Source organism: Cervus canadensis, chromosome 7, assembly GCF_019320065.1.
Source record: "Cervus canadensis isolate Bull #8, Minnesota chromosome 7, ASM1932006v1, whole genome shotgun sequence".
NCBI classification, from domain to species: Eukaryota; Metazoa; Chordata; class Mammalia; order Artiodactyla; family Cervidae; genus Cervus; species Cervus canadensis.
The window spans coordinates 59,706,618-59,728,515 of NC_057392.1; the positions used below are offsets into that span (position 1 = coordinate 59,706,618).

Consider the following 21,898-nt stretch of genomic DNA (forward strand, 5'->3'; position numbering starts at 1 on the left):
CTTTTAAATATTTATTTAAAAGTGCGATCAGCAGAGGCCTCTCTGAAGAGGTGCCAGTTGAACAGAGACCTGCCAGAAGAGAAGGAGCCAGCCATAGAAGTTCAGTCAAATGGGACTGCCAGGACACTGAGATGAGTATAAGGTTGGTGTTCAAGAGACAGAAATACTCGGTGTGGATGGAGGGAAGGCAGTGAAGAGCTGTGTCATTCAGGATCCAGTTAGTAAAACAAATTTCACTAGATATTCCAACAGAGGGGAATTAAGTTAAGGTTTAGTTCCACCAGTTGTCTAGAAGGACTAGAAGAGAAAAAAAGTATGTTGAAATTACCTAGTGATAAAAACTTACCTCTTTGACCAGGGAAGAGGTTGGAGGAAGGACCTTCTACAGCTCTTCCTCAGTTTCTCTATGGAGGGGCCCTACATAGGAGCTTGAGTCTGGTTTCTAAAATTCCAGGAGAGGCTCATCACCGGAACTGCTGGTGAGGGCTATGGAAGAACAGAGAGCTTCCCTGGCTGCCAGTTTCCCTACAGTGACCCCTGCTGGTAGAACCTGATAGAGAACCAGCTGTCCAGAATGGTAATTGGCAGAGGCTGGTCGCCAAACTCAGTGGAAGGTCGGGTTTGGAGCTGGAAAACCAGCAAGACTCAGGAGGAAAGTGGTAGATGATGAAGCTGAGAAGGGTAGAGGCAGCATCTTTTAGACTACTATAGGACTTATTCAGAGCATTAGTAAGGAGTTTGCATTTCATTCTAAATAGCTATTGGAGGATTTTAAGCAGAGGAGGGAGGTGATTTGATTTATATTTTAATAAGATCTTTGTGGCTGCTGGTGGGGAATCAGCCAGTGGAAGGGGGCAAAGGTGGGGTGAGAACAAAGGCAGCAGTCAGGATAATTAGGAGTCCATTGCTATAGGCTTGCTCTTCACTAGCACCCGAATTCCTGCCTCTAACAATTACTTTCATGACTCCTCTAGTCACATTGATGTCTGCCTTTTCCTTTAGCATTTGCTTTCCAGTTCCAGTCATCTTTAGATTTAATTAGCTATTTTCTTGTTTAATAATTTTAATGCACGTCACGACTCCTTGACTCCACTGTGCTCTGCTTAAAACAAGAACCCACATCTGAGACTTATATTCTCTACCTCCCAACATTCCTGTTACCTGGCACAGGGAGTCATTAATTTGAATTAATGAATATATGCAGTTGTTTTGTGTTTATGTGTTTCTGCATCAGTGTTCTCTTCTTTAGAATCAGAGTTTCTAGACTGAACAATGTAGACATTAATTTGTAAACACAGATATTTAAAATTTGCTTGTTTCTTTTTTTTTTTGATTCAAAATGTTTTATTAATACAAAAAATAGAAGTAGAAAAACACATTCTTGTAAGGTACCACATTAGATCAATCTCAAATATTTCTTACTTGTTTTATTGAGAATTGAAAATGGAATGGTCCAAGAAAGGCACAGCTCTTCTGCAATTTTGCTTGTTTCTAAAACTTTTTAATTATCAATTGGAGTAAAAGGCCGTTAGGAATCCAGGCACTTTAACATAATTGTCACTTTGTATCTATTGCGTGTTTGAGCTTACATGATACAGTATTATTACCACCATTTTACAAATGTAAAATCTAATGCACAGGATACATGATACCCAAAATCATCCAGTCTCACTATTCAAAGTGTGGTCCATGGCTTCATTTGGTTGAAATGTAGGCTGTTAGGTCTCACTCCTAGCCAGCTATAATTTACATTTTTATGCATAATTTGCATTTCCCCCCCAAGGTCCCCAGGTACTTTGAAAGCAAAACTTGTCTTATCACTGAAAGAGAAAGATTTAAACAAAAGTTTCCTGACTCTCAGCTTCTGTTTAATAGACCAGGTTGAGCCTTGCCTGGCATTTTGGAAAAGAGGAAGGTATTATTGAATCAGAAATTTCAGAAATAACTTCTTGTAAGCCAGTCAGCTTCCTTATTTTATCTTTGCTTGCTAATCAAAGAGGTGAAAATCCTTTTCCTTTTTAATGGCAGTTCACTGAGACCATTTTTCAGTGTAAGTAATGACTCTATAGCAAATGTATCATATGTTAATTCTGGGGAGTTTGTCAATGCCATGTCTATCTGGATTAGTATTACGTTAGATCCTGTAAGAACACAAATAGTGTTACAGTAACACAAATAATTTTCACACATTTTGCCTGGATATTTAAGATTTGAGGTGAATTGCAAGCATTACAGATAGTGGTTAAGAGTAAAAGCAAGAAATAAGTAATATGGGACTATTATTGGGGCATAGTGATTGGAATTAAGTCAGAAAACTTAGGCCAGTGAAAGCTGCCTGATCAAAAAGGAAGTTTGGTAGGTTACAATTTATAGGGCTCTTTGCTTGCTTGCATGCATGCTAAGTCACATCTAACTCTTTGTGACCCTATGGACTATAGCTTGCCAGGCTCCTCTGTCCATGGGTTTTTCCAGGCAAGAATACTGGAGTGTGTTGCCATGTCCTCCTCCAGGGGATGTTCCCAACCCAGGGATCAAACCCGTGTCTCTTACATCTCCTGCATTGGCAGGCAGGTATTTTACCCCTAGCGCCACCTGGGAAGCCCACATGGTTCTTCACTGAAAGGCTATTTGCCAATTAGGGGAGCAAACCTTGCCCTCATTTTGACAAGAATCGTATTGATCATTTTAATAAAGGACACTGAATAATGTGTGCATAGTGATATTAAAAGAAGTTTGCAAAAGATGTAGAATTCTTTTTTAAAATTTTTATATAATTTTTAAAGGATACATTTCACTTGCAGTTATTACAAAATATTGGCTATATTCCCCATGTTGTAGAATACATTCTTGTAGCTTGTTTTAAACATAATAGTTTATACTGCTTAGTCTCCTACCCCTATTTTGCCCCTCCCTTTTTCCCTCTCCGCACTGGTAGTTCTATGTATCTGTGAGTCTGCTTTTTTTTTTCCTGGTCATGCAGCGTAGCTTGTGGCATCTTAGTTTCCTGGCCAGAGATTGAACTTGCGACCCTGGCAGTGAGAGTACTGAGTCCTAACTACTGGACTGCCAGGGAATTCCCTGTTTCTTTTTTGTTGTATTCACTAGTTTGTTGTATTTTTTAGATTCTTCATATAAGTGACATCATATTTGTCTTCCTCTGTCTGACTTATTTTACTTAACATAATGCCTTCCAAGTCTGTTCATGTTGCTGCAAATGGCAACATTTCATTCTTTTTTATGGCTGAGTAGTATTCCATTATGTACATATACCAGATCTTCTTTGTCCATTCATCTATTGATGGGCATTTAGGTTGCTTCCAGATCCTAGCAATTGTAAATAATGCTTCTATGAACATTGGGCTGCATGTATCTTTTCGAACTAGTGTTTTCATTTTTTTTTTTTTTTCCATATATATACCCAGGAGTAGAATTGCTGGGTTATATGGTAGTTCTCTTTTCAGATTTTTGAGAAGCCTCCACAGTGGCTGCACCAATTTACATTCCCACCAACAGTGCAGAAGTGTCCCCTTTTGTCCATGTCCTTTCCAGCATTTGTTATTTCTGTTCTTTTTGATGGTAGCCACTCTGACAGTTGTGAGGTGATATCTCATTGTGGTTTTGATTTGCATTTCCCTGATAATTAGTGATGTTGAGCATCTTTTCATGTGCCTGTTGGTCATCTGCATTTCCTTTTTGGAAAAATGTCCTTTGGGTTCTTCTGCCCATTTTTTAATCAGGTTGTTTGTTTTTTTGATGTTGAATTGTATGAGTTGTTTATATGTTGCGTGTTAATCCCTTATCAGTTCATATCATTTGCAAACATTTTCTCCCATTCAGTAGATTGTCTTTTAGTTTTGGCAATGGTTTCCTTTTCCGACCAAAAGTTTTGAAGTTTAATTTGGCTCCTTTTGTTTATTTTTGCTTTTATTTCCTTTTCTTTAGGAGACTGATCAAAAAAAAATATATTGCTGCAATTTATGTCAAAGCTTGTTCTGCCTGTGTTTTCCTCCAGGAGTTTTATAGTATCTGGTCTTACATTTAGGTCTTTAATCCGTTTTGAGTTTATCTTTGTGTATGATGTTAGAAAGTGTTCTAATTTTATTCTTTTACATGGGGCTATATATGTACCACTTATTGAAGAGACTGCCTTTTCTCCATTGTAAATGTTTGCCTCCTTTGTTGTAGGTTGGACATAAGTATGTAGATTTTTTTCCTCGGGGCTCTATCCTGTCCCACTGACGTATGTCTGTTTTTATACCAGTACCATACTGTTTGACTACTATAGCTTTGTAGTATAGTCTGAAGCCAGAGAGTGTGGTTCCTCCAGCTCTGTTCTTCTTTCTTAAAATTGTTTGGCTATTTGAAGTCTTTTGTGTTTCCATGTAGAATTCTAAATGTGGCCATTTTGACATAGGCATTTTTATAGATACTAGAGTAAAATTTACTCATGAGCTAAATTTCTGGTAATTTGTTCAGTGACATGGCTGTATTGTGAGAATCTAGAAGATACAGTGGTAAGCATGCTCGTTCGACTGGTCCTCTTGATTGTCAATTGTCTCAGGGCTGCTCTGGCTGGGAAAGAGGTAGGAGTAGTAAGCTCTGGCTGAAGATTAGAATCACTGAGGAGCCTTTTAAAGGAAATGTTGATGTAGTACCTTGGGCAGGACTTAAAATTACCTGGAAGGGAGCTTTCTGCTGTCTGATGAAATGTCAGTGATTATTTGTTTCTTGAAATGAGTGTTTATGAAAACTATGTTTAAAAAAGCTGTATACTTACAATGTGTACTTTTTTGTAAAGGGGCTTCCTTTGTGATTCAGCTGGTAAAGAATCTGCCTGCAATGCAGGAGACCTGGGTTTGATCCCTGGGTTGGGAAGATCCCCTGGAGAAGGGACCAGCTACCCACTCCAGTATTCTGGCCTGGAGAATTCCATGGACTGTACAGTCCATAGGGTTGCAAAGAGTCAGACACGACTGAGCAACTTACTTACTTTTTTGTAAGTATATTATTATTTAGTGAAAAGCTTTTGCCAGGCCTCACCCATCCCCTTGGTTACCTGGATTAGCTCCTAAACACGAATGTTCTGTGAAGGTGCTCCAATTTCTTTTAATGTGCCACAAGGAATAAATAACTTTATTAGAGACATTTCAAAATCATACACACACAAAAAAGAATTTGAGGAGTATGAATTGTCTGCTCCACCATGGAAAGCTTATACATCTCAATTTTGCTGAAGACAGAGCCAGTAATAACAACAACAACCTTGTATCCATGCATATGCTTGAACAAGCACAGAGCAGAATAGACACAAACTATAAACATAGAAGAAATTATTTTGGCAGAGATTTAAGGGTAGGAGATGATACCAGTTTTCTGTCTTGCGTGTATTATTTCGTGTATTATTCGTGTATTACTACCAAAGGATGAACAGTCTAAAAAGGCTTGCAATCCTGTGTCACACTGGAGAAGGCAATGGCACCCCACTCCAGTACTCTTGTCTGGAAAATCCCATGGACGGGGGATCCTGGTGGGCTGCCGTCTATGGGGTCGCGCAGAGTCAGACACGACTGAAGTGACTTAGCAGCAGTAGCCTGTGTGGCACCAGGGTGCGTCAGCAGCTAAACACCTGCCTGACGGCTGGAAAATTAGCCCACTGGTGGTAGTAGCATTGTTAGGTTTCCTTTTCAATCCATTCAAATGCTCGAGGATACTGTGGTTTGTATATATTAGTGTTCACCCTAAAAGAAATTGGCTAAATTCCTTGAGGCCATTCCCATACTGTGTTTGAACATTATTGTTTGCAAAGAGACAGCTGCTTTTCTTAATTACAAAGAGAGAGTATTTATCTAGTTAATCAGTGTTCTGTTGAATTAAGTATCTGTTCCCCAAAAAGGGAGGCTAGCAACAAACACTTTGAAAATGAAATTAAGGAATCAGTTGTATTTGCAATAACATCAATGAAAGTCAAATACTTAGTAAAAAGTTAGTTCAAGACCTATCTACTGAAAACTATGAAACATTTCTGAGAAAAATTAAAGACCTGTACATGCATGTTTATAATAACGTTAGTCATAACGGGCAAAAACTGGGAAAAACCCAAATTAATAAAAAACAAAATGTGTGGGCTTCCCTGGTAGCTCAGTGGTAAAGAATCTACCTGCCAATGTAGGAGACACAGGTTCAATCCCTGGTCAAGAAGATCCCACATGCTGGGAAGCAGCTATGCCTGTGTTCCAGAGCCTGGCAGCCAAAACTACTGAGCACGTGGCCACGACTACTGAAGCCTGTGCTCCACAACAGGAGAAGCCACTGCGGTGAGAAGTGTGTGCACCACAGCTAGAGATTAGCCCCTGCTCACCACAACTAGAGAAAAGCCCAGGCGGCCCGAAGACCCAGTACAGCCAAAAGTTAAATAAAAATAAAATTATTTTAAAAAATGTGATATAGCCATATAGTCTATAAACCAAAGTGGTATATATATCCATGTTGTGGCATGCAACAGTACTCTTTCTTTTTTTTCTTTTTGCTGGTGAACCACAGAAAATTACAGTAAGTTTAAGCCAGACATATAAAATTGTGGACTATATGGTTCCATTATGTGAGACTTCTAAAAGAGGTAAAATTATGTGGAAAGAAAGCAAGTCAGTAGTTGCCTGGTTCTATGAGCAAGGATTCATCATTTATGCACATGGGCATGTAGGAATTCTGGTAGAAGTGTCCTAAAGCTGGGGTATAGTCACAGTCCAGTTACAGCACAGTTATGTAAATGTGCTTGATTCATCAAATTAAATGGGTGAATGTTTCATATTATAAATTGTACCTTTAAAAAAGCTGTTAAAAAATCAGGTAGGACTGGCATGTAGACCTGTTTTATTTTGCCTGACATAAATAATATTTGACATTTCACATAAAATGACTCAAATCGAACTTTGGTTTAAAAGGAACAAAACTCTGAACTGACATCAAAATGTGATTATTTGTGTTCAGTATCTAGCATATTGCTATTTGCTGTTACTGAGATGTGGGTTTTTTTAGTCACAGGAGTTTCCCAGACGTCTAAAGCTTACCCCTTTTATTTTGAAAGGTTCTTTGGACATAACTCTTTAGAAATAGGGTTGGATAAGCTTTTTTCTTTTCACATTCTCTTGGTTATAATTAAACATACTTAATTATTATTTTAAAAGGACAGAAATGCCCTCAGAACTGTTGAAGTTGGAGAGTTGCCTTACTCCTTGCTAAACCACATAAGCCTGTTTCACTTCTTACTCTCCTCTTTCGTCCCTTTTCACTGTCAGCATGTTTCTCTTAGAAATCTTGCTGTCATTCAGTTACTGATTTTCCTCTTCTGTGGGATAGACAGCCAAGTAAATTTCTTAAAACTCTGAGTAAGTTGCAAGTGATTAGGTTAAAATCTGAGAGGGTCCTTTTTCACTGAAGTATATACAGACTTTAATGCTATTTGATTATACGACTTTTTGATTCTTAGCTTTTTTTCTGGAAGGGCAGCATCAGCAGATAGTGACCTGAAGCTAAATGAGTTAGTATTGTGGAAAGGTGCTCTTTGCAACTTTTGGGCACATGGTTTCAGTTCTAGGCCAGCTTTGGAGAGAGACCGAGCAAACCACCACCCACCCGCCTCACCACCCTGAAGTTCTTTACTCCTAACTGCAAATATTCCTTGACATTTCATATACACCTGAAAGAATTTAAAGCAGGATACTTGTATACTAATGTTCATAGCAGCAGTATTCACAGAACCAAAAGGTGAAAGCAGTCCGCATGTCCATCAACAGATGCAGGGATGAACAAAATGTAGACTATAACTGCAGTGGACCATTATGCAGCCATAAAAAGGAATGAAGTTCTGATACTTGAAAATAGCATGCTAAATAAGCCAGAGACAAATGGACAAATATTGTTTGATTCCCTTTTATTGGGTACAGAGAAGATGGAAAATAAAATAGAGGTTATCAGGGAATGGGAAATTATTATTTAATAGGTATAGAATTTGGGGGTTGATGGATGATGGTGATGGTTGCACAACATTGTGAGCATACTTAATGCCACTGAACTATACACTGAAAGTGGTTAAAATGTAAATTTGATATGATATTACCACAATAAAAAGAAATATTGGTTTTTCTGTTTCAGGTAAGGCTTCAGAACTTTAGTATGAAAATTCAATTGTAAATCAAATATGCTTCCATTAAAAAATATATTAGAAAAATAAAGTTCAGACGTCTCTTTGGAAACATATTCTGTTAGAGACCATATGTACCTATCAGCAGCATAGGGAGAGGCCTCCTCAGAGGAAGATGCCATCACCTGTATCACAGTCTGCCAGTGGAACACTAGAAAGCTTATCAATTCATTTCTCCCTTCTAGGCTATCCATCCAGGATATGGCTTTCTCTCAGAAAACATGGAATTTGCCGAACTGTGTAAGCAAGAAGGAATTATTTTTGTAGGTCCTCCTTCATCAGCAATTAGAGACATGGGTATAAAGAGGTATGAGTTTATATCTTTTAAATACAGCCATAAGAAGGTTAATTGGAATGGTTTATTTTACCTACAATAGACCTAGTTAATAGGTTAATATATCTTTATGTCATCATAGGCATAACTTATTTATATGCCACTACAATGCATTACAGAAAACATTCAAGTATCAAGTATAATAATTTGTGTTGGTAATCAATATGTTGATCAGTTTTTCGGGGATTAAAAAACAGGATGGAATGAACTACCATGTGAAAACTGGATTGAAAAAGCTAGTAGATATTTTAACAATTGTATTAATATTAGTTGTGTCAGACTATAGTCCTTCCTTTCCTATGGAGTGTTTTCTTTTTAAAGTTCCTTTGTATTTTATAGACTTGGCAGTATTTGTGTTTTTCTTGTATGAAATAATTCATAGCTTTGGGGCATATCGATTTTTTTATTCTAAAGCACATCCAAATCCATCATGGCTGCTGCTGGAGTGCCTGTTGTGGAGGGTTATCACGGGGAGGACCAGTCAGACCAATGCCTGAAGGAGCACGCTAGGACAATTGGTTACCCCGTCATGATTAAGGCCGTCCGTGGTGGAGGAGGAAAAGTAAGGTTGTGCGTGTTGTATTCCGTTTTGGACTAGTCTAAGTTGTTTCACTTATGCTATAGTCATAACTATCTTTCCATCTTAGGGTATGAGGATCATTAGATCTGAAAAAGAATTTCAAGAGCAGTTAGAATCAGCACGGAGAGAAGCTAAGAAGTCTTTCAATGATGATGCCATGCTGATTGAGAAGTTTGTGGACACACCAAGGTAGGTTCAGCTCTTTTTTTCTGACTCAAATTTTAAAATTAAGTTAGAAATGCAAGCACGTTGTGTAAAATATAAAGTTCTAAGAGTGCATGAGTACATTAAGTTCCTCAGTTCCACTCCACCTATATTAAGGTATGTGTTCCTCCAGGCATTTTCTACATGAATAGAAACATTTATACATAGACACACAGAATACAAGATACATAGAGAAGAACAGTAAATAGAACCTTAATAATATATGCTAATATTATATGGTAGACATCTTTCTCTGTCAGTAAATATAGATATACCTCATTCTTTTATTGGCTGTTTATTGGTTTCATGATAAAGATGTATCATTAATTCATTCATTGCATTTCTTATTGATGGAATTTAGTCTTTTCAAAGTAAAATTCTTGTAAGAAGTTAAGCTTTATATTACAGAACTCTGTAAGCATCATCTGAGATGTTCAGAAAATGAAAATAGTTACCCAACTTGAATTGTAATTGTAAGTGATATGTTAACAAATAATACTAATAGTTCACCCTTATTTTGCACTTAACCATGTGCCAGGGTTTAAGTATTTTACATGTACTAAGTAGTAATCTTAGTATTTTACTAAGACTCTTTGCAACTCCGTGGACTATAGCTTGCCAGGCTCCTCTGTCCATGGGGATTCTCCAGGCAAGAATACTGGAGTGGCTTGCCATTCCCTTCTCCACAGGATCTTCCCAACCCAGGGTTCAAACCCAGGTCTCCTGCATTACAGGCAGATCCTTTACCACTGAGCCACCAGGGAAACAAGTAGTAATCTTGCTGTCCTTCCATTTCTAATCTAATTCCTGCAATGGTCCCATTAGGTAGGCCCTGTTCTCTTTTTTCAGGTGAATATACTGAGCAGCAGAGTGGTCATCTGAATTGCCTGAGGTCTCCCAGTTAGGAATTGGTGAGGTTTGAACCCAGGCAATTTGACTCCGGAATTCACACTCCCAGTGACCACACTAAACTGCTTCTCTGGGTACCACTATAGCAAATACCATGTGCATTTATAATTTATTTTATTAGAAATTTTATTTTCATGTGTATTGCTTAAAATAAGATACTGATGATAAAAGCTTCTTGTTTCATAGTTTTTGTGTTAAATATACAGACACGCACATATACAAACCTGTAAGTCTGTAAGTCAAAAGTGACTTTATCAAGAATAATTCATTTTGCAACAATAACCAGAAAGAGATTTACCTTGAAGGTGATGAGCTAAAGCTTTAGTCCCTTCTCTTGTATGGGCATCTTTGAAGATTCTATACCTATTTTTGTACTTTTCTTAAAGTGGGCTCCCAAACTGTTTTTGTTTCAAGCCTTACAAAACTTAGAATTGTCCCTGAGCATGGCACAGTAAATTAAATTCATTTAGAATGTGACAGTTTAAAAAAAGTCAGTCTTAAAATATTATCTTCATGATAGGCATCAGGAAAAGTAATATGAATACATTACAGACTTGAAAAATACAAGAGATGGAAAACGAAATCATTATAAGTATTAGCATTTCTACATATTTGTCTTCTGTGTATTCTAGTAATAACATTTCAATATCATGGTAATCACACTATTTTGTATTCTGCTAAATAATTATCTGTTGAATTAATGGAGGGCCATGGAGAAGGAAATGGCAGCCCACTCCAGTGTTCTTGCCTGGAGAATCCCAGGGACGGCGGAGCCTGGTGGGCTGCCATCTGTGGGGTCGCACAGAGTCGGACACGACCGAAGCGACTTAGCAGCAGCAGCAGCAGCAGAATGTGGTGCCAATAACTGAGAAAAGTAGAAATCAAAATGTATTATATATCTGATTAGAACTATTGAGCTTATTTGAAAGGTTGGGATAGGTAACAATCTTCAAAGTGTATTATTTTATCTAAAAAAAGAATCAGAACTCCTTCCTCACTTTATATTCAGTATACCTTCTAGATGGATTAAAAGTGTAAATAGGAAAATAAAAACTTTAGAACTCTTAGAAAATATCAAGGCATTCCTACTAGAAACCAGCTGCACCTGTGTATCTAGCCTGACCCGCCCCCCTCCCGGCAATGACTGAATTGGAGTGACTGGGATTTGATGCACTTCCTGGTTCTCAGACATGGTGCTCCAGAATCTCTCCGTTAGATAAAACAACACAGAAAAGGATCATCAGAAAAAGGGAAATAGCAAGAGTGATTTGACAACTGTAGGAATCCTCACAGAACACAGATCCTCAGTGGGCATCCTTTGTAAAGAGCCAAGGGAAAATGTTTCCAATTTCTGAGAAGTCAGAAAAGAGCTGTTCTGTGTTCTTGGTGTGGCCTCAAGTGTTCCTTTCAGAACCTGGATTTCCTGCTCTAGTGTTTCCTTTCCTGGAACAGTTAAAGGATAAGGGGGAGTCAGTGGATGTGGTAAAGTCAGGAACTTGGATCTCTATAATGAAAGGAAGAATGCTAGGGGAAAAATAGAATCTCTTGGGCTTTTGATTCTTAATTGATCTCACAGATAAGTTTATTCAAAATAATGATAGCAAGAATGAGTTTGGTGTTGGTAGCTTACGAGTAAATAAAAACGGAAGATCAAGGAGGCAAATCCAAAAGGAAGAAATCAGCTCCTATTATTTTGTCAAGAGAATATGTTGGACAAATTGGGACATTTTTAAATAGAACATTCAGTAGAAGTGATATATCAAGGAAAAAAATATCTTCCAAGTGGTTTAATGAAGTGTTCCATGAGGTGAACAAAAAGGAACGGAAATGAGCCATTGTGCTGAAATAGCACATCATAAGACTTCCTGGATTTTTAAAAAATTTCCTGTATGTTTGATACTTTTTATTCTAAAAACTCAACCGAGGGCTTCCCTGATGGCTCAGGGAAAGAATTCAGTTGCTAGTACAGGAGACGCCAGTTTGATCCTTGAGTAAGGAAGATCCCCTGAAGTAGGAAATGCCTACCCACTCCAGTATTCTTGCCTGGGAAATCTCATGGACAGAAGAGCCTGGCAGGCTGGAAGAGAGTGAGACACAATTTAGCAACTAAATAACGAAAATTCAACTGAAAAAAACATTTCTGTATTATAGTGGTGAATGTGTGAGATGAACTACAGTGTGAACATATCAAAATGAATCTCCTGGGAAGAATGCTTTCATGTTCACCAAATGATCTGGGTTACCCTTCTTTTTTTAAGTGTTATATGCATTTACTCTTAATATGATTCCTGATAATTATACTATGTTACACTCAACATTAAAGTGCCTTTTTTCATTTTTTGATTTAATGTTAATATGTTCTAAAAAACTAATGATCTATGTAAATTTATTTCCTAACCTTTCAATGGATAAGCCCTTGTAATTTTCAGTCTGCCGTAGTTTAAAATCTGACTGTAAGAGTTGCTTTTTAAAAATCCTCCAATCATTAAAAAAATGTTGTCACTGACTTTTTGAGGATACATGACATGCGGCTATAATTTGTAATTTTGACATAGTCAGATTTTTTCTTTGTCAGTTTTTTCTTTGTCAGTTTGTATTTGCTACTTGCTCCTACTGTGAAGTCATAGATATGGTCTCCAGTGTTTTCTGAGTTTTCTTATTTCTCACTCATTTTTTTTTTCTTGAATGTTCAGCCTACAAATAGAAACTTTTCATTGGGTTTTTAAATAGGCATGTAGAAGTGCAGGTGTTTGGTGACCACCATGGCAATGCCGTGTACTTGTTTGAAAGAGACTGTAGTGTGCAGAGGAGACATCAGAAGATCATTGAAGAGGCCCCAGGGGTAAGGCTCTTGTAAAGAAATTTGTCAACTTTTCTATATTGTAAACCCCAGACTTTCACGTGAGAAGTCTGTGAAGCTCCTGTCTCCCCCAAAGTGCTGCTGAGTAGCCACTCTTCAGTTATAGTAATCCGATTTCACTGTGGTGCTGGGAATGAGGAGCAGGTTGGTGTTCAGAGAGCACACTAGGGCTTGGATCCTTCTGGATAGTGTCTAGAAAAAGCTGCTCTGATCCACTTGGTACCTGACTTAACAGTGAACAACTACTGTTTCCATGCAGATTTTAAATTGTAATTAACTAGCATGTTTGAGGAATGGAAGGGTCTTGTTAATTGGATGTATTCTTTATGAAGAAGACTCCTTAACTGCTACTTCAGATGTTCCTAAAATACACTAATGGTATTCCCAACTTAAACGTTATATTGTATAAGAGAGCTATTTGCTCTTATTTGGCAACTTTGCCCCCTTCAAATTTTTTGTTTACATCTCTTTGAAACTACCTCTTAATTAGCTCAGCTTGTTTTCTGGGTCATGGCCTACTCCTAGAATTACCTATTTTGGGATTTACATTTCTCTGCAACCTGCTACTGCTATAGACCTCTTTTGTGTCCAAAGTTATATATGAATTTTTTAAATATGTATTTCTAAAAGATCAGGGATCTAAAGTTTCTGGTTAATCAGTTTGTTATTCTCATACTATATTCAAACTTTAATTTCTGTTGCAGAATATGTTGTACTGTTTCAAGTTGTTGTTCAGTCACTAAGTCATGTCTGACTCTTTGAGACCCTATGAATTGCTGCACAACAGGCTTCCCTGTCCTTTACTATCTTCCAGAGTTTGCTCAAACTCATGTCCTTTTAGTCGGTGATGCCATCCAACCACCTCATCTTCTATCGTCTCCTTCTCCTCTAGCCTTCAATCTTTCCCATCATCAGGGTCTTTTCCAGTGAGTCCGCTCTTTGCATCAGGTGGCTGAAGTATTGGAGCTTCAGCTTCAGCATCAGTCCTTCCAATGAATATTCAGGGTTGGTTTCCTTTAGGATTGACTGGTTTGATCTTGCAGTCCAAGGGACTCTCAAGAGTCTTCTCCAGCATCACAATTTGAAAGCGTCAATTTTTTTGGCACTTGGCCTTCTTTATGGTCCAAATTTCACATCCTTACATGACTACTAGAAAAACCATAGTTTTGGCTATACAAACCTTTGTCAGCAAAGTAACATGTCTGCTTTTTAATATGCTAAGTTTGTCCTTTCCTTCCAAGGAGCAAGCATCTTTTAATTTCATGGCTGCAGTCACCATCCACAGTGATTTTAGAGCGCCCCAAAATAAGATCTGTCACGGCTTCCACTTTTTCCCCTTTTATTTGCCCTGAAGTGATGGGACTTGATGCCATGATCTTAGTTTTTCAATGTTGAGTTTTAAGTCAGCTTTTTCACTATCCTCTTTCACCCTCATCAAAAGGTTCTTTAGTTTCTCTTCATTTTCTGCTGTTAGAGTGGTATCATCTGTGTATCTGAGGTTGTTAATATTTCTCCTGGTAATCTTGATTCCAGCTTGTAATTCATCCAGCCTGGCATTTCACATGATGTAGTCTGCATATAAATTAAGTAAGCAGGGTGACAATGTACAGCCTTGACGTACTCCTTTCCCAATTTGGAACCAGTCTGTTCCATGTCTGGTTCTAACTGTTGCTTCTTGATCTTCATACAGATTTCTGAGGAGGCAGGTAAGGTGGTCTGATATTCCCATCTGTTGAAGAATTTTCCACAGTTTGTTGTGATCCATACAGTCAAAGGCTTTAGCATAACCAATGAAGCAGAAGTAGATGTTTTTCTGGAATTCTCTTGCTTTTTCTATGACCCAATGAATGTTGGCAATTTGATCTCTGGTTCTTCTACCTTTTCTAAATCTAGCTTGTACATCTGGAAGTTCTCAGTTCACATACTGCTGAAGCCTAGCTGAAGGATTTTGAGCATAACCTTATTAGCATGTGAAATGAGCACAACTGTCTGAAGTAATTGTCAACAATTTCAATAAATCCTTATTTTCAAGCAGTGATTGCTTAAATAGAAATCTGTTGAGCACCACTGAACAATGTTAATACGTTTTGCCTACTTTTGATACATATTTCTCTTTATGAACCTTTTTTTTTTTTTGGCTGTGCCATGCGGCATCTCAGTTCCCCAACCAGGGATTGAACCCATACCTCCTGAAGTGGAAGTGCAGAGTCTTAACCACTGACTGCCAGGGAAGTCCTTGAACATTTCTTATTAACTTGCAATCTCAAGGTTTACCTTTATTCCAAAGTAATATGGGGGCATATGACCCATATTGCTTTATTCATCTTGAAACAAAAAGAAATTGTTCAATTTTTAATATTGATACAAGTAATTTTAAGTGAACACATGGTCATGAAGGTTATTTTGGGGAATTCCCTCGTGGTCTAGTAGTTAGGACTTTGCACTTTCACTTCCATGGGCCCAGGTTCTGTCTCTGGTCAGAGAACTAAGATCGCACAAGCCAAAAAGCGCAGCTCAAAAGAAAGAAAAGATGGTTATTTAGTAGGTTCTAAGTAATATCTGCAGTTCATAGAAATTACTAACAGAATCATTATAGTTTGGTATACAGACAGTTGAACTGTGGTATAAGACAGTATTTCATGATGAAATATTTATCCTTATTATCTCTTTAATGTAGTATTTGAGACATAGAAATGTAACATTGAATCTTAATGGAAACCTCTAGTAGAACAAAGTACTAATGGAAATTTATTTCAAATATTTTTTCATAGCCTGGTATTAAACCTGAAGTAAGAAAAAAGCTCGGAGAAGCTGCAGTCAGAGCTGCTAAAGCTGTAAATTATGTTGGTGCAGGTATGTTAAGATTTGCTTCTAATAGAGGGGGAGGAAAAATTATTTGTGTTTTGAAAGGCAAGTGAAATATATAGCTTTTAAATCATTGACTTTCAAACTTTTGACTATATCCAGATTAAGAAATACATTTTACATTGAGATCCGGTATGTGAACGTAAGTGTTGGTTTATATGCATGTATATTTGGGGGAAAAATCATTTAAACAGTACTTAGCCTAATTATATTTAATGCTATTTGATGTTTTCTACCCTATTTTAAAATAAAATCATTAAAATGATATTTTTGCAATTTTTAAAATTAGTAAACTTTAGTTTTTTAGAGCAGTTTTAGGTTCAAAGAAAAATTGAGCAGCAAGTTGAGAGAGTTCCCATGCCCCCTACACACAGAGCCTCCTCTTCTAGCAATATCCTGTACCAGAACAGCTCTTTTGTTACAACTGATGAACCTGCTTGTACATATCTTTATCAGCCGGGGCCCATAGTTTACAATTTGGGTTCACTCTTGATGTACATTCTGTGAGTTTGGAGAAATAGATAATGACATGCATCCAACATTTATCCACCATTGTAGCATCTTACAGAAGAGTTTCAGTGCCCTGAATATACTCTTCCCTGTCTCCAGTCCCTGACAATCACTGATTGTTTTATTGCCTCCATAGTTTTGTCTTTTCCTGAATGAATCTTACAGTACATAGCCTTTTCACATGGTTCAGGTTGGCTTCTTTCACTTAGTAATACGTATTTAAGTTTCCTCCATATGTTTTCATAGCTTGATAGCTCATTTCTGAATTATAAATAAAGCTGCTATACACAGCTATGTACAGGGTTTTGTGTGGACACAGTTTCAGTTCATCTGGGTAAATACTAAGAAGTATGATTGCTAGATCACATGGTAAGAGTATGTTTGATTTTGGAAGAAACTACCAGACTGTTCAAAAGTGGTTGTACCATGTTGCATTGACACCAGCAGTGTGTGAGAGCTTCTGTTGCTCTACATCCTTACCTGCGTTTGGTGTTGTCAATGTTCCAGGTTATGGCCATTCCAATAGGTGTGTATCTCAGTGTTTTAATGTGCATTTCCCTGATAACGTTATGTGACAAGTTGGGAAGAACTGACATTTTGATAATGTTGAGTCTTCCTATCCATGAACTTTTCTCCATTTATTTAGTTCTTCTCAATAATTTTTTTTAAAGTTTAAAATAATAAAGGAAAATTTCTATTAAAAAAAAAAAGACATTAACATAATGTTTAGTTACTGAGTAATCTCCCAGTGGGTCACTAGAAGAAGGACTTTTTAAAAGACACTTCCAAAGCCCACAGTCAAGAGAAAAAAATGTATTTTTCTCCACGAAGTTAGAGTGAGGTGGGATGTCAGAGTGTGAGGTTTCTAGGGAATTGGTGCACAGGAGCAGTAACACATGGTCCAGTCATATTCTCACTGCTATGAAAGCTGAGACTGATTCATAATTTGGGCTGGCCATTTGCTCAAAACCTCGAGTGTACTTTTCTATTGTTAAATTTCATGTGGCTCCCTATTTTTGAGAATCATTTGCTGCTGCAAAATGTGAGATGTTTTCTTCATGAAAAGCAAATTGTCTACCATTGAATGAAGGTAGCCATAAAACTTGATATGATCTTTTGTGAAAGATTTTGATTCTTACTGACTGAATGCTATTGAAATGTGACCACTGTATTTTATATTTTAGGAACCGTGGAGTTTATCATGGACTCAAAGCACAATTTCTACTTTATGGAGATGAATACAAGGCTGCAAGTGGAACATCCTGTCACTGAAATGATCACAGGAACTGACTTGGTGGAATGGCAGCTTAGGGTGGGAGTATTTTTTCTGTAAAAGATCAGTGTTGAGAATATGTTCCCTTCTGGCCTCTTAACAGAAGGAGTCACTTTGGATAAGGGTTCAATTCTTTGTGGTTGCCATAAGTATAGGAAAATGGGAGGTTAATGGTGACGTTACATTTGATGTACTTTATGGACTCAGATTTCTAGTCTGTCACTTACTTGTGACCACATTGTCTCACAAAGCCTTGTCATTCTACCTGAGGCCACATCATTCAGGACCAGGCCATCATTAGATTTTAGAGGCAGGACAGATGCTTGCCAAGGTGAAATAAGCTAAGGAAGAGTTGAGAATGAAGAGCTAAAGGAACAGTTCAGATTTGCAGAGTGGTCTCTGTGCAAGTTCTGACACACTGTTGATGGCCCATAAAGGGATGAGTGTGGCCATTTGGAGTAAATGTCTAAAAAATGTCAAAGCACTTTGACATTGCTATGACACATCTATTGTATTCTACTGAACTTTTATATCTACAGCTTCTCCTCATAGGCTTAAATCAAAGTTTTACAAAGCATATTGCTTCAAATATTAATGATAATAACTTAGACTGTTTTGTGCTCTTTATTAAAAACAGATTTTTACAGTCTATTTTTTAATATAATAATGTCTTTAAGTAGTATGAATGTTCTTAATCTCTGTAGGGTTCTTTGTTCTCTATATATCCTGAATCTAGATTACTTTTTCAGTGTTGTGATGCTAAAGTCTTGATTACTTTGATAATTTTATCTTTGCAAAATTTCTGTGGACAATAATATAACATTCCTTTTGCTGGTTCCTTGGGGATGATTGGTGGTTTTATTTGAGCCATAAGATTCTTCTGGCCTTTGTAGCCTTAGGAGCTACACATCAGGCTAGTAAGTGTTAGTAAGTGTCAGGAAAACTGTATTGGGTTTAGAAATTTTGGAAAGAGTGCTTATGTTTCCAGAATTCAAGGAAAATAATTTTTCTTGAGTAGTAACCAGGAGAGTTCAGGATTTTTAAATCATGGGGAGTAAGTGTTTCTAAGAATGAAGAAAAAGAAAGCTTTTGGACATTAGGGGGAACCAGCAGGCATTTATTTCTGCAAGTTGAGAAACTGTAAGAGCTTTAGAAAGAGAAATAGGCTTTTATTATCTGGGGAAGGTTTCTCGAGCTTAGGGATGCCACTGGACCTTATTTATGATGTTCAAGACACTTTGGAATCTGGCTTCCAAGCAGAGGTAAAACAATGGGTCTCACCATGTGGTGAATCAAGAGTTCAAGCTCCAGGGCCTATCTCTCGAGTCACCAGCTTCCTGGAGTGAGTGTGCAGTGATGTGAGCACCCTGGCTGCAGGCTCAGATGGTTACCAGTGTTAGGAGAGCCTGGTGAAATGTCCAAGGTCCAAGGGGCTGAAGGTCCAAATGTCCAAGGGATTCCAAAGAGTCAATGTCTAAGCCTGAGTGAACTCAGATGGTACAGATTTCCAAGTACTCAGAAACATGGTTAGGCCAGTCTCTTCTGGGTCCAGATAGAAGCCAACTTCAGAGGAAAACAGATAAAGATAAGTCAGGTTGAAATTGAACTATATAGTCAGAAATAAAATCACATCTTCGAATATGAACATATAGCCGTTCTTTTTCTTTTTTATACTAAAACAAATAGAATTCCTTACCAAAACATTACAGAGGATTTTATTATAAAGGGTAGGAATGAAAAAATAAAAGCTAACACCAAGTATCTACTGTATGCCAGGCATTTTTCTCTGAAGCATTAAGAGGTTACAGAAACTTACCCAGAATTGAGTATGCCTGAAACAGGAAAAGTATAGAGACAGAATCTGAACCCAGGCAGTAGGGCTGCAAAGTCTCTGATTTCAAACACTATGCCATAAAGGCATGCAGTTTAGTCCATTTTCCTTTCATTTTCACTGTTGTAATTCCTGATTTTTCTTACTTACAGATTTTGAGAGATGAAAGCTTTGCTTGTTTTATGCTAACCTATTGAGTGCAGTGTGCTGCTAAGTTACTAGAGTTTTTCCCTGTATCTTTTGCCGTTTCAATTTGTCATTTCCTTATCTTGGAGGAAAACTCAAGGGGAGAGTGAAGAGTGACAGTGTGCCCTCCAATAGCCTTTTCCAAATTATTCTAGTTGAAGAGAGAGTTTTGTTGTATCGGTATATAAGAGCCAAAATAATAATAATTAGAGTAGTGATTAACAATGCCGATTATCCTGTTTATAATCTGATGTCCTGCAATATGTGTAAAAAAACAAAATTTAAAAGCATCGTGTTCCCCTGCCTGTTTTGCTTGATCACTTGGTGGTGAAGATAACAAAGATGATGAATGCCATACTTTAGCCATAGCTGTGAATATAGTCCTAAACACCAACTAACAGTTTACTATAAGAAAATATTGACAGGGTAACTGAGTGCTAATATTTTAAGTGAAAACTAAGACTATCTTGCCAGTAAGAAATTTTAGTTTTCATTATATTGATAAAGCACTGATACTGATATTTATAACTTAGTCATCAGTTTGCCTGTTTTCTCTATTTAAAAATTGTAGAGACCCATTGTAATTAATGCAATATTTCCAGGCTGCATCTGTTTTTTAATCTATTTTTGCTTTTGCTTAATACCCAAGTGGGTGGACAAAATAAGAGTTTTTAATTGGTTTCATTATAAAGTCCAAATGTCCACTTTACGTAGAAAAAGGCAAGACCATTTATGCAGTCTCATAGCTGCTATCAGGTGGATTTTCATGAGAAGCACATACTCTTCTTTTACCAGATTGCAGCAGGAGAGAAGATTCCTTTGAGCCAGGAAGAAATAACTCTGCGGGGCCATGCCTTTGAAGCTAGAATATATGCAGAAGATCCTAACAATAACTTCATGCCGGGGGCCGGACCACTAGTGCATCTCTCCACCCCTCGAGCAGACCTTACCACTAGGATCGAAACTGGAGTACGGCAAGGTAAAGTGAAATTAAAGGACAAAGTCTCAGTGGTTAAAATTTTTTGGTACATTATTGGTTTTGGGTAGAGTCTTTTCCTGTGTCTTATGGATGTATCTAGTATGTTTTCAAAATGAAGGATTTCTTTGATTTCTCAGTAATCTTTTCCTTTTGGAATAGTCATTTTTAAAGAATAACTAGTATTGGGGCTTCCCTGGTGGTCCAGTGGCTAAGACTTTAAGTTCCCAATGCAGGGGACTGGGGTTTGATCCCTGGTTGGAGAACTAGATCCTGCATACTGCAACTAAGACCCATTGCAGCTGATTATGAAGAATAAAATAAAAAATAAAAATAAAACAGATGGCTAAACATATTTATTTTTTTTAAAAAAGAAGAACTAGTATTTTTAAGCAGTACTGCAGTCTTTTTTGAAATGCAGCAGCACTTAGTCAAACCTAAGCAACAAATATTTTTCTGGTATTGTTTTATATTTTTATTTTGCCTAGTTCCAAATATAATTTAAGGTGACTGATATCTGCTCCGCCCAAGGCACTCTGCCTTCAAGGTACTAAAAGTCAAACTGAAAAATTAATAAACCTAGTGCAAGCTAAGCAGTAATTTTAAAAAGTTAAAAAATAACAATGCAAGAGCTAGTACAGTTCGCATATGATTAATAACCATGGTCATAACAGTTATTTAGCACTTACTATGTACAGGTACTGTTGTAGGTGTTTTTTCTACATGGGCTCCTTTACTACCCTATGATCACCTCCATTTTCCAGATGGGGAAACCAGGGCACAGAGAAGTGACTTCTCCAAGGTCACCATTGGAGCCAAGATTTAGACTCAGGCATTCTGGCTCCAGGGTCTATGATCTGAGCCACTACCATCTATTGCCACCTTAACTTTAGTTGCCAGAGAAGTTATACAGATGGTGCGTGATAAAATATAGAAATTCTCAGGAATAGCAGTTATGTTAGGCTGGTGTAATCGGGACATGTTTCTAAGAGGAAGTGTAGAGTGAATTTGAAGAGGCATATTTAAAAGCATACAGAAAAGTGAAGAAAACAGGATTTAACAAAAGGTGTGTTTGAAGAACTGAGAGAATATGTGGCTGGAGAAGAGGATTCAGGGTGGTGAGTAATTGGAGATGTGGCTGGAGATATAGAATAAGAGCAAATCGTATAG

The 21,898-nt window shown here is 37.5% G+C and overlaps 1 protein-coding gene across 5 annotated transcripts in view; it reads left to right on the top strand.

The window, feature by feature from the left end:
- The window catches only part of MCCC1 (methylcrotonyl-CoA carboxylase subunit 1), a 58,642-nt gene that overhangs the window by 14,147 nt on the left and 22,597 nt on the right, over positions 1–21,898 (top strand). For 4 of the 5 annotated variants that reach the window (XM_043473621.1, XM_043473622.1, XM_043473623.1 and 1 more), the window contains 7 exons: positions 8,386–8,507; positions 8,949–9,096; positions 9,182–9,303; positions 12,958–13,069; positions 15,859–15,940; positions 17,647–17,774; positions 20,548–20,731. In XM_043473621.1, coding sequence (XP_043329556.1) covers positions 8,386–8,507; positions 8,949–9,096; positions 9,182–9,303; positions 12,958–13,069; positions 15,859–15,940; positions 17,647–17,774; positions 20,548–20,731 — 898 coding nt within the window. The remainder of the gene's footprint in view (positions 1–8,385; positions 8,508–8,948; positions 9,097–9,181; positions 9,304–12,957; positions 13,070–15,858; positions 15,941–17,646; positions 17,775–20,547; positions 20,732–21,898) is intronic. The other variant, XM_043473625.1, reaches the window with a different exon arrangement.